Below are 12,653 nucleotides of genomic sequence, written 5' to 3'. Positions count from 1 at the left end.
TTGTGGCGTTCAGCTGAAATATCTATCAATGGTTGTCTGTGGAAACTGTGAACTTCTAAACATCTAAATCTGAAATGGAAGGAAGCCAGGGCCTGAGGAAAGCCTGTGAAATAAGTGTAAATCAGACTCACCCTGCCCTTGGTAACAGCCAGAACAAGTCCTGATCGCTGTGCAAGTGTTCACATCAAAGTTCCTGAAGGTTGTGTTGGAGACAAATACCTGGTATCTTTTGGGAGTTTTTAGTCCTGCTGACATACATGTCCTATCCTGCAATGAAGAAACGCAGAGCACTGGGAAACGTATCACCATGCGAATCTCCAAGTCTAATGAGTCCAGGATACAGCAGCTGGCACACAAGGATGTGACTGCACTCAAGTCAGTGGTTGTGGGGCAATGTATGCTGATTGAAGGACAGATCTAAGCTATGGCTTTGCAAATTCTGACAAGTAACATCTGCTTAATTCACCATTTGCAGTATGTGATTGTATTACATTCAGGGCAGTGATTGCCTTGTTTGTTTTGTCCGGGCGGTTGCACAGTAGTTAAGGCTGGACATTTGAAGGGAAAGAAAACTGCACATTCCCTGGGAATAAAGAATTCACCTGGAAGGCAGAGTAAGCATATTTTTTTACAGCCCCTTTTACTTTACCTTGTCTTGTCCAGTAGGCAGGAAATTTTCTTGTTCTACAAAGCTAATAATTCTAATTTCTGTCCTAAGGAAAACCTGACTGCTATGATTTAAAGCCCTTTTATGTGATTGGGGATGGGGTGGGGAAGCATTTAAGCTAGGCTCTCCTTAAAGTTCTAGTTGACTTCAGGGTCCATCGGAGTAACAACAAGTGGAAAGGAAGAGCAAAACCCACAAGTGATAGGAAACAGAACAGAAAAACTAGATTTTGTGGTGACTGTCAGCTGGGATACAGGGGAAGTGTGCATCTCTCTGCCAGTTTGTCTTGGAGACAAGCTGGGAAGGATGTACTTAGAGCTAGTGAGTAGCCTGGAAGAGGAAGGGCCAGCAGGACTGTGTGATACTGTTTCTGAGGCCAATAAACACTTTTGTAGAACAACTCTCAAAAGCCTTGGTAGAGAATTAGTTGAGAAATCCACCCTCTGTGAAAGCATTCTCTTTAATCAGAAACATAGAATGAAATGGACTTTTATAAATAGATCATTAATTCAGAGAGATGTTGTTATCTTCAGTCTCATTAAGAGACAGTAGTTCCATCACCTTTTTTTACTTTGAGGTCAAAACATCTGGGGTCACAGTCCTGGTCCTTGGGCCATCTTATTCCAAGTCACTGCTAAGCTGAAATCCCTGGCTTCTGGTAACAAATCAGTCAGAAAGACTCTGTTGGTTTTTTGCTTACACTTGTCTGGTTTTCCATTCCACCCTCCTTTTTCTCTCTCCTTTTTTTTTTTTTTTTTTTTAGTAGCTAATTTATTTTATGTAAATAAATGGCAAATAGAAGAAAGAGGTGAGATGACAGTTCCTCCCTCTTGTGTGTCACCTGTCTCAGACATCCTGCTTTTTCAGGAAGAAATGCTTCTCCTCAAATGGCTCCACAAGGACTATGAGCTGCTTTATGGAAGCATGGAAGAGGCTTGCTGAATGTCAAGGAAGCTAACAAAAGTCTTCCTCTTGGCTTTTACAGGCCCTGGACTTACCCCTGCAACTAACATTTTAATTGATCAAAGCCCCAGTTTTTAAATGCCCTGATATGTCCAGAAAACAATCTTGTTTTAAAGCACTTCTTTCAAAAACTGGAAGGGCTAGCAGAGAGGAATATCCAAAGTTCCCATTAAATTAATGTCATAAAGTTTTAATTGATATTAAAGAGACATCATTATTAAAGGGAGAATTACATAAATTAAGATGTAAATTATGACAAGGAGGCTCTTATCATGAGATAATCAAAGATAATCACCCCCCTGGGGTACTGCAAGAAACAAGGCACAGCTGAGCGCCTCTAAATCTCTTAACAAGTACAACATTGGAGTCTTTCCATAGATCCAGCAAAGCAAAAACAAAGACATCCACCCTTTGGTGTCTGAGGGAAATTCATTGTGTCGCTGGGAGGCTGCAAGGTTGGACTGGTGAAGCTAGGATTTTATCTGAGCTGCGTATTTTCAACAGACCTGCTACTGAGGCTTCTTTCTGCAACCTTCTAAAGAAAACTCATTTAAAACTCTTTTTCTGCCAGTCAGAGAGAAAATTAATTTCCTAAACAACAATAGAAAACTGAGCAGGGCAAAAAAGACCTCAAAATCATGAACAAGCAGCTGTGGCAAGTTATAACTAAAATTCCTTTGTTATCCATGTTATTAATCTGTTAACAACCTCATAGCACCCAAAGGACTTTGTCCAGCTGCCTGAAGAAATAATGGAAGATGATCATATTTACTGCATAAATAAAAATGTTACACTTTGATGGCAGTAAAAAAGTAGTGCGCTGTGTTCCAGGTGGACCAACGGTGCAATGACAGAGCATAGGACACCAAGGTGTTAAGTAGGTGAGAAATCAAATCTGTTGATCTCCATCATTATTATCAAATCACTAAACTAAACCCAGTTGTGTATGGTTAAATGGTGTTGGTTGATTACATCAAAAGGTTTATAGGAGTTTATGTTAGAAAAGCTCGTTTAAACAAAAAATATTACTCTCAAAAATTTGGGTTCTGTGAAATTCCAAGTTTTTTCTGAGACAATGTCAGTCTTGGAAAACAACATGAGTAGGGAAAAAATTAACACTTGTCTTACTAAAATCCTTCAGCTCTTAAGCTGAACAGAAGTATGATTTTGGTTTTACTTTTGAATCTTGTTTTATAAAGAATATACATTAATATGCATTTTAATATAAAATCTTTTAATAATTCCAAATCCAAATAGAAAAATAAGCGTCCTTGTTTCAAATTTAAAAAAACAAAACAAAACAAAACAAAACAGAAAACAAACAACAACTTCAAAATTTCCATACTGAAATAAAAACAAGTTTGGAAATAGTGCTGAATTTTCCTGCAGAATGCAATCTCTGGTTCATCAACAGCTGATGTTTATTCAGCTCTACCATCAGCTGGTATGAATGGAACACCTAAAAAATTATGCAGGATCCAGCTGATCAAATGCTATTTCTCTTCTGCTGCTGCCAGCAGAAGCAACAAAATTCTTAGTTCCAGCAGGCTGGGAGAGTGTTACTGATGCTCCAGGTTTCTGTGCTTCATCTCCAAATCAATGTCCCTCGCAGCAGCTGCTGCTGCTGTTGAAGGCATCATCTTTCCAAGGAGTGGAAGATAGCTAGAGCACAAACAGATCAGTGCCCAAACCGTATCCTGAAGCTATGCCTAAGTATTTATCTTTGCATACAATCTATTTAAAATCCAAGCTTTACCGAAGCTGCCATGGATCAGGGCTGTTATTCAAGTTGCTTTCTTATTTCTCAAAATCCCTGTTTGAAGGATTGTTGTGCAGCTCAAGAGGCACTGAAATAATTCCTGCAGTGCTTACCTTTTGCCCAACACGTCCAATTAAAACACTGTCAGCTACGGAAGTGTTTCCCAGGCTTTCTACAATGTCAATGCCAAAGTCTTTGCAAGTGTAAATCCAGAAATGTTGGAGTTTAAGGTTGCTGCTACTAAAAATCTATATAAAAGCACAATAAAGGAATAAAAATTAAAAATAATTATGATTTATAGCTCTGCTTGACTTGTAATAGACAGGGGAAGTGCAACACCACATAAAATTGTTGAATGTGTATTTAGTATTTGAGCATCTCCCCTTAATTTCTCATTTTTGCTTTTAATTAATAATACAAAAATCTTTACATTCCACCAACTTATTTTCATGTTAAAAGAAAAAAAGAAAGGTATGAAAGAAAATCAGAACTGAGAATCAGTAACTGAAAGGGTAAAAGTGCTCTAAATATTTGGGGGTCTATTACTGGGAAGAATAGCAGGATAAAGAAGTTAATGTTTGTAGAAGAAAGATGCTTTGAAAATAATCATAGGTATCGCTTACAGTCACCTACAGCAAGAAGACTGTTCCTAGGTGGAGTTCATGGAAAGAAGCAGAATAAACTTAGTTGTTCATGTATGCTCTAAGTCAGTAACATACAAAGAAATTACAAGTTTAGGCAGAGAAAACAACAAACAAAAAAAAACCACCTGTAAAACATCCTTTTGCTTGTTTGTTGGGTTTTTTTTTTTATGCAAATATTTTTTTCCAGAAATATAATGTACCAGTCTGAAAAAAGCATGGAAAAATTGGACACCTTCAAAGAAAGAGCCATAGGATGTGTTAGACTAGACAACATGTCTTGAGAATCACGTACAATCTGTTCAGGTCATCAGATGGGGTGTTAAGCGGGTCACAGCCTCTAAGCACTGGTATGGGAAGAAAATATTAGATAAAAAAGGGTGATGTGGGGTTTTTAATTTTAACAATTTTTAAAATTTTTAACAATGGTGAAAAAAATCCCATGGAATCCATTAGCCCTGTGAAGGTAACAGATCCTTTACCAGCTGCAATCCCTACAAATAGCTCAGATCCACTGGGAGGAATTTTTTGGCTGTGTGATCTGGTGGAAGGTGTCCCTGCCCATGGCAGAGGGGTTGAAACAAGACGATCTTTAGGGTCCCTTCCAACCCAAACCATTCTATGATTTTGTGATCATAGTGACAGACAGATGCTGGGTGATTACAAAGGACACCAGCTCTCGATGAAAGTAGCATTGATTCTGCACTGAGGCAGTTAGAACCCACACACAAAAAAAAAAAAAAAAAAAAAGTGTTTCTGGCTTTATCACCAAAATAGGAGCCTCCAGCTAAGGGACATGGATGTACAGGTACAAGAGCTTTACTGTAACCGTGACCTATCTGCAGCCTTAAAAGATGACGTCTGTGTAGAGGTGATATACTTGTAAAGGTCCTGAGCATCACAGAGGGCAGTCAGGAGAGACATACCTGAACTCCACCTCGGCTGCTCCAAGCTGTGAAGCTGCTGAGCTGCACAGGTCTGTGTGGGCTGTCTGGCAAATATTCTGGGTACACCAGCAACCCATACCTGTTTAGGAAATAAAGCAAAGGAGGCTGTTTCTTTACAGTGCATATATTCACAAGCAGATTTTCCTGCTCATCATTTTGATATCTAAAACCTTAAATCTGTAACAGTTCTCTGCATGACACTTCTATCATTTAGTCCTAAATCAAAAACTGGTGGATGGTAATATTTATTTTAGGCATCTAATCGTGCCAGAGAGCATACTTAAAATTTCTTTTCAAATAATTTCAGAATTAGCCACATTAGGGCTAACAACCAGTGTGCAGTACCACTGACAGGTCTTACTGCAAAACATCCCCCCCATGCTCATGAGCTTCCCACCAGCATCACCTTCTGATAAGCCTGATACAAATCTGGACAGATAAGGCTTTTCTCTGTCTTGGATTCAGCCAACTTGGAGTACATTCCAAATGTACATGTTCCTGACTTGCAGCCCTTGGTTTGACCCTCTCAGAGATTTTAAATCCAGATTAATATGCAGATTTCCTCAAAATTCAGGTGGTTCCATCCACTGACTTTTAGTACAATGTCAATTTTTACTGTCCTTTCTGTTTTAGGAAGGCACAGGCAAAAGCTCTGGTGAATAGCTGTTCCTGAATGCTACAGGAACAACTGCTACATGTAATATCTGATGTACACGCAGCATCTTTTATCCCATTAGACTGCAAAGTGATTAGGCCCTTCAATCTACTTAATCAAAGGACAAAAAAGCCAACTGAACCCTGGGCTGCATCAGCAGCAGCATGTCCAGCAGGTCGACGGAGAGGGCTCTGCCCCTCTTCTCTGCTCTGGTGAGAACCCCCTTCAGTGCTGTGTCCATCTCTGGGGCCCCCAACATGAGAAGAACACAGACCTGTTTGAGTGAGTCCGGAGGAGAGAAATAAAGATGATGAGAGGGCTGGAGAACCTCTGCTAAGGGGACAGGCTGAGAGAGTTGGGGTGGCTCAGCCTGGAGAAGAGAAGGCTCCGGGGAGACCTTATAGCACCTTCCAGTACCAAAAGGGGCTGACAAGAAAGCTGGGGAGGGGCTTTTGACAGGGGCATGTAGTGACAGGACAAGGGGGGATTGCTTTAAACTGAAAGAAGTTAGATTTAGATGAGATATTAGGAATAAATTCTTTACTGTGAGGGCAGAAGGCTCAGAGCAGCTGTGAATGCTCCATCCCTGGCAGTGCTCAAGGCCAGGCTGGCCAGGGCTTGGAGCAAGCTGGTCAGTGGATGGTGTCCCTGCCCATGGCATAAATGGGAATATATAGTTGGAACTATATGATCTTTAAGGTCCCTTCCAACCCAAACCATTCTATGATTCTATGAAATTCTAACAGTTGAGTGTTCATGCTGCTCTGAAATTAAGCATCTGGAGGTAAGAAATGCTGCTCCAGGTTGCATAAGCTGGTGTCAAGTCTCTAATGATGGCCTGCTGGAGATGTTAAAGGAGTCGTCCCAGAAACAAACCATGTATCTGTTCTGTATGCCACCTTTTCTGCTCTAAATGCCTGCTATACTTAAAAATGAGCTTTCAACACAAGAGCACATGCTTCAGTGCTTTGCTGTTAAATGGCTGATGAGGAAGTATGTTAAATGTGGCACCTTAAACTACATCAGGATCATTTAAACGAGGGACTACAGTGGAGGAGCTTGTTAACAGCACAGAGAAATGCTGCAAGTTAACAAATTGGGGTTGTGAATGAGGAAGGACCATACTGAAACTATTAAGGAAACCATTCGCCATCAGGCCCTCAAATACAGTCCCAGACACGTCACTGTCAAACACTGATCCTGCTTTACTGCAGAGAACTCTGCTTACAAGAAAGGAACCCCTAAAAGCATGCAAAACTGGGGGTGGGGGGGGTGGGGTGGATGTGTGAAGACATCCTGAAAGGAGGGGTAAAGCCTTTTCTGCTCACCACTGCTATTATAGTTAGCACTACCATGCACTGAATTAAGTTATCTTTAACCAAAAATCTCCAACTACCTTGTGCAGGAATGAGCTTCGTTGTCACTGAAGGACAGGAGAGGCATTTTGGATGGTCCCTCAGGGGAGAGATGAAAGAAATAACCATATCCAGCAGCACACACTGTGTTACCCTGCGGAGAAGTACATGTGGCTGTGAAAAAAAGATTACCACAGATCTCTGGAAATTAAAATAAAACTAAGAAAAACCCAAATTAAAATCCCAACTGAAATCCATTCAGATTCTGGTAAGTCTGGCTGGTAGAAGCTGGTACCTTGTTTCTGTGTCCTCAGTCTTGTCCCGTTTTCACTCTGTCCTTGGGCCAGTCTTAAAACAACTACTGTTCTCAAACCAGGCAACAAGCGTTGGCCAAGCAATAGACACAAATGACAGAAAAATAGTATTGCCATAATTCTTCAAGAAGTAGGTAAGACAAAAAGTGTGTGGAAAACTTCTCACACCTTTAAAATCCTTTCTAAGTAAGAAGGCAATGTCATGAAAGAAAGGTAAATCACAGACTACTTAGTTTATTCATTATCTGTACTGATTTAACAGTTTATTGATTATCTGTATCTTTCTCATACCTCCCAAAGCAAATACAGGAAAAGGAAACATTGGCACTGAAAAGGTGAGATGCCTAAAATTCAAGCAAAAGCAGAGAACTACATCTTTAGCATGTGTCAGTGGCCAAAAAATTAAATTTACTCAGACCTGTGGTAAGTTACTTGTTTGGGATTATTTTTACCAAGGTTAAGTGAATAATTTAAATGTAAGTTATTGTCACTTAATATCTCTTAATGAAGAGATGAACAAGAGGTATATTCTTTGTACTATTGCAAGAGGTGAAAAATAAGCAAACATAAGGTCTGCCCGGCCTTAAAATTGGGAGTCTGGTACTTACCAAATCAGTAGCAAGTGCGTTATGTGTGTTTGTATCCAGTGAATCAGGAGCTTTTATACTCTAGGGAAAAAATCTGCTCTTACCTGCTTCATCTGGCCAGCAGCCAAAGCTGGCTGGTGTTGGGTGGTGCCCGTACAGCAATGTTACCCTGTGCACATCTGGGCATGGTCCCTCTCACCTACCTAGATGCCTAAAACTTTGATGTTGAAGTCCAGGCTGGTAAACCATGGCTCCCTTTCCAGGAAAAAATAAAGTATAGGCATGTCCAGAGGGCAATTCTTCTGGTCTATCCTTGGATAAGATTAATTGCGCTCTGGAGATACCTAGTTCTCTAAAGGGAGTCTGAGATGAGCTTTCTTGCAGCTATAAGAAGAGCTTGTTCTCTAAAGTCCGGCCTGACACCCACTGTTACATTCATAGGTCACCGGACAAAGTTGAAGTACTAATGACTTTTTGGTCCCTGATGGTCCAAATTCAAAGCTGAGCCTGGTGACCTAGAGGTGAAAGCCTCCATATACCAATTACTTTCTTCCGACCCATCCAAGTGTGTTCCCTGCAGTCATGATCTCTGACATCTGTCAAGCAGCAAAGCATCAATACCCAAAGCATTGCTTTCTCTATCCCCTGGCAAAACTGCTGCTTTTTCCGAAAATGCAGCCACAGACCCTTTCCCTTTAATAAAATACTTCTGCAGTCGAGTCACATTATTTTCAAGATCTTTTACTTGCGACTCCAATCGTCCGTTCTACAGATGATTCACAAGGAAAAAAACCTGCATATTTATTCAGCCAGCTAGTGGCTGGAGGGCAGGGGTTTTAGGCAAGCAGGGAATTTTGTGTGGAAATCAATTCTTTGTGGAAGTCAGTATATTACGAATGTCCGTGCAACCAAAATTCCAGAGAGAAATTACTTCCCTGAGCATGCCAAATACCTGGAGGTGTGCATTGCAAGTCAGTAAAATAAGTTGGCTGACGTTTTAAGTGTCTCTTAACTGTACAACACTGCTAATGTAAATATTTCATGAATTTCTTCTAGATAGCCAGGACTCAAACTGTTGACCTTAAAGATGACATTAAAGCTCTGGAGAGTGTGCCCAGCACCACCCCCCAGTTTCCGAACCTGGCAGGATGCAAGTAGTACCCCCAGTGGGCTCACTTCAGTGGGCACTCACCTTGCAAGTTTTAGAAAAGATCTCCGTAGGGATGAAATGTTGAGAAACAATCAATGCCGAACAGCTGTAGCCTCACCTCTTTGGTACTGGGGAGAATGGCTGCGTTAGGTAATATTGGGAAACAAATCCATTTATCAACAGTGTGACCATCGGTCACTCCTCTAACATGGAAACATGGGCTGATCTCCACCCCATTCATTCATTTCAGCTGTTTCCCAGTCCTTCACACCATGGCAAGAAAGGAAAGGGAGGATGCTCGTTGGATTTTGTAAACCCCATCTGTACATTGTTATGCATGAGCACTGCATGCTGGCTCTGGGATTTAAGGGGTGAATGCTTATGAATAAGAAGTTACTACAAAAGGTCCAAGACCCACTGGGCCAAAGATAGCCAAGAGAAAAAGATAAAAAATTACCCTTTTTTTTTTTCCCTGCACCAAAAAATAAAACCAGGGACACAGGATATGTGTTTCAGTGACAAAAAAGCCAGTATCAGAGGGGGATCTGCAGTTCCTCATGCTGATACTATTTAAAAGGCAAGAAACACGCCGGCTAATGAAGTTGTCTTATGACACTAAAAAGTGATAACCAAGGCTTCCATACTTTATTTAAAAAAAGAAAAAAAAAAAGATGCTAACCTTGTAATAATTATTTTGCACGAGTATAAAATTTTGTCTAATGGCTGATTCCCAAATGCACTTAAGAGCTTAAGTCAAAGGGAAAACAGTGGGAATTTGGTCTCCAAATGCCTTTGTAGGCTCAGGTTTGAGTGACTGCTGTGTCCCAATTTCAATACTGTTTAGGAGACCACTGATTTTCAAGGATATTTAAGCTCTTCAGTCAAATTTAGGCTCCTAAACTACTAAATTGAGTAGTTATGAAAATATTATTGCAGGACTCGCTGTGGAAAGCTTAACTCATCATGCACAGAAGATGTAACAGGATGGACCTAAAGCTCTCTATCTTAGCTCTAATCCTTGCCCAAAAGGTTGCAGCCTGCAAGTTTAAAACCAGTAATCGAAAGATGGCAATCTGAAAACAGAAAAAAAACCCCAAAACAAAAAAAAAACCACCCACACACACAAAGCACCCCACACACAAAAACTAACAACCACTTAACATTAAAATCTGGAAGGGGAAATGTCTATTCCTTGGCATGGCCTGGAAACCAGGCATTGGGAAGATGCGTCTTTCCCATTCCGTTCTTCAAACCTCCCTATTAGATTAAGATTACAAATACCTAAAAAGCAGTATCCAATTCTTGAGCCATTTGACCAGATGAAAAGTGCTCAAACTCTATAACATCATGATGCTGGTGCCAGACCAGCATCCCTTGCATTTAGTTATTAATACTGTGCTAAGGAAAAGTCCACAAGACACAGGTGTTTTGCTTGGAGGAAGGGTGACTTTTTCTCTTAATATCCATGTCCTTTCACGTCTTCTGCTGAGCACTGCCTGGTACTGTAGAACAATAAGTGCAGCTAATAATTTTAAGCTAGGCAACTTCTTCATATTTTCCTTTTCCTGCCCCAACGCCTGAAATAGCCCACCCAGAGAGACGGCTGACAATGAGGTTCGTCAGCAACCCTTCAAGGGCCATCTACTATTCTGCCTTGAGTAGCACACCTCTGGAGAGCAGGCTTAACCCTGACATTCCGATACACAGTCACAAACACAGCTTTGGGCGTATCTGTGAAGACACATGAACTAGGAGAGCTAAACAAATGGGCTGCAAACCCACCACAGTCAGTTCACACGTACCCGTAGAGGTAATTGCAGCAAACCTTTGCAAAAGCTGAGCCACTGGCGATCGACTAGACAGCTCCAGGGTAAGTCAGTGCATGGTAGTACAAAACTCTGTGTTTAGTGGAGCTGAAATTCATGTGATTTTGCCTCGTTGTTGTATTTTTTAACCATATTTGATGGTCTTAAAAATGATAAATATGCCCTTGAGGGAATTGCAGAAAAGTCCTCTCCTTCCTAAATGTTACTGTTTTCATACTAACATAGAAAATGTGTTGGTCTCTTTCACCTTCAAATGTAGGTGCAATTCTTTCCTCCTGGAACAGAAGCCCAGGGGCCAATTAGGTTTTCACATATAGTTAATAATTGCTTTGGTTTCTGTGGTTAGCAACAGAACAGGTTGGGATTTCAGATATATATATATGAAAAATGTGCATTTGTCACAACAGAAACTGCAGTAAGAAATGTCAGTTTCAATGAAATTCCAGACTTAAAGTAGTTGGGAAGGAAAAATGGTTTGAAATCACTGAAATATTCCCCCCCAAAAAACACTTAAAATTGACTCATTCTGAAATGTGACTTGAAGAAGACAAAAAAAGCATGAACTAAAAGAAAGCATCAGAGAATTAGGGAACAAAAAGCTTTTTACAGTGCTCAACTTTTTGATAGAAGGGTTGTTAGTCTGTTAGCTTTTTAAGAGTTCAATGTTTTATCACTATTTAGAATAAAGAAGCTTTGCTTCTTTTAAAATCAATGTCATTTTCATAGGGCAGGGAACACATTCTCCTCATCAGAGTGGAATGCAAATTTTGGACTCTAAGTTGCCATTTTAAAACCCAACACAGGTGCATCTGATATTGCTGAATTTTAGTGTGCTTGCCACCAGTCCATTAAAATTGAGATTTAATTTTTTTTTTATGAAGACAGAAGTAGGGAAAAATTCTAGAGAAGTTAAGCTTAGACTTTATTCCAGTTTTTATGAATCCATGAATATTAGAAAATAAAACAACTTTTTGAAATACCCCAGAATGAAGGACACCATTGCAATATTTCATTCCATTTGAGTGCAGTAAAATTTTCTGTAATAAATTTGCCCATGAATATAATTTATTTTGTAATATGCACTTGTTTTAATATCGCATCACAAGCACAGTTTCTGACAGCTCAGCTAAAAAGCAAATGTTCTGTATATGATCTCCCCGATTAATGAAGCTCTGTATCTTTCTGATATCTTTGATTAGAAAGGAAATGTTACGCTTTATACTTGAGCTTCTTACCTTGATATGGTTGGCAGGAGCCCTGATGTAGATCCCTGCTGGTGACAGTGTCTCAGTGTTGGATAAACTGTCTGTTCCCGAAAGGCCAATCACTATGTTGTTACTGACTCTGTTCCCCTCTTCTGGTCCTTCTCCTTAAAAAAAAAAAAAAAAAACACAAATAAAAAGATAAAAAGAAAAATAATTTATATATATCTGGAAACCATCTATTATGCAAGTCACAGAACTTGCTGGGTTTTGCCCTGACTGCTTTGCTGGCACGGCCCACCTGGGAATTAGCTTTCCCTTCTAGCTGTCCTGGGTAAATCACTGTCTGAAAAGCACTTAGAAAACCGTTTTTAACATACAGTAGAAGATGGCTGTGAGATGGTCAAAGACTGCCATGACTGCTCAACACAGCAACATCAGGAGGCCACAAGCAAAATCTGATCAACACTGTAAATACGATAAAAAAAAAGGTTTTGCCACAAAGATCTTACACTCTAATGAGATAAAAACAATCAGGGGAAGGAATGCTACAACATATATTCTACAAAGATGCAACAGAGACCACG

General features: G+C 40.1%; 1 protein-coding gene across 4 annotated transcripts in view; it reads right to left on the bottom strand.

Moving 5' to 3' along the window:
• Window positions 1-12,653, bottom strand: part of PKHD1 (PKHD1 ciliary IPT domain containing fibrocystin/polyductin) — a 281,171-nt gene that overhangs the window by 137,536 nt on the left and 130,982 nt on the right. For all 4 annotated transcript variants that reach the window (XM_027808650.2, XM_027808649.2, XM_027808651.2 and 1 more), the window contains 5 exons: window positions 12,100-12,233; window positions 7,029-7,141; window positions 4,957-5,056; window positions 3,503-3,637; window positions 132-267 (listed from right to left, as the gene is read on the bottom strand). In XM_027808650.2, the coding sequence (XP_027664451.2) occupies window positions 132-267; window positions 3,503-3,637; window positions 4,957-5,056; window positions 7,029-7,141; window positions 12,100-12,233 (618 nt within the window). The remainder of the gene's footprint in view (window positions 1-131; window positions 268-3,502; window positions 3,638-4,956; window positions 5,057-7,028; window positions 7,142-12,099; window positions 12,234-12,653) is intronic.

The sequence above is a fragment of the Falco cherrug genome, chromosome 6, assembly GCF_023634085.1.
Source record: "Falco cherrug isolate bFalChe1 chromosome 6, bFalChe1.pri, whole genome shotgun sequence".
Taxonomy (NCBI): Eukaryota; Metazoa; Chordata; class Aves; order Falconiformes; family Falconidae; genus Falco; species Falco cherrug.
Note: the sequence above shows the minus strand (reverse complement) of the source record. Positions and strands in the feature narration are given on the sequence as shown.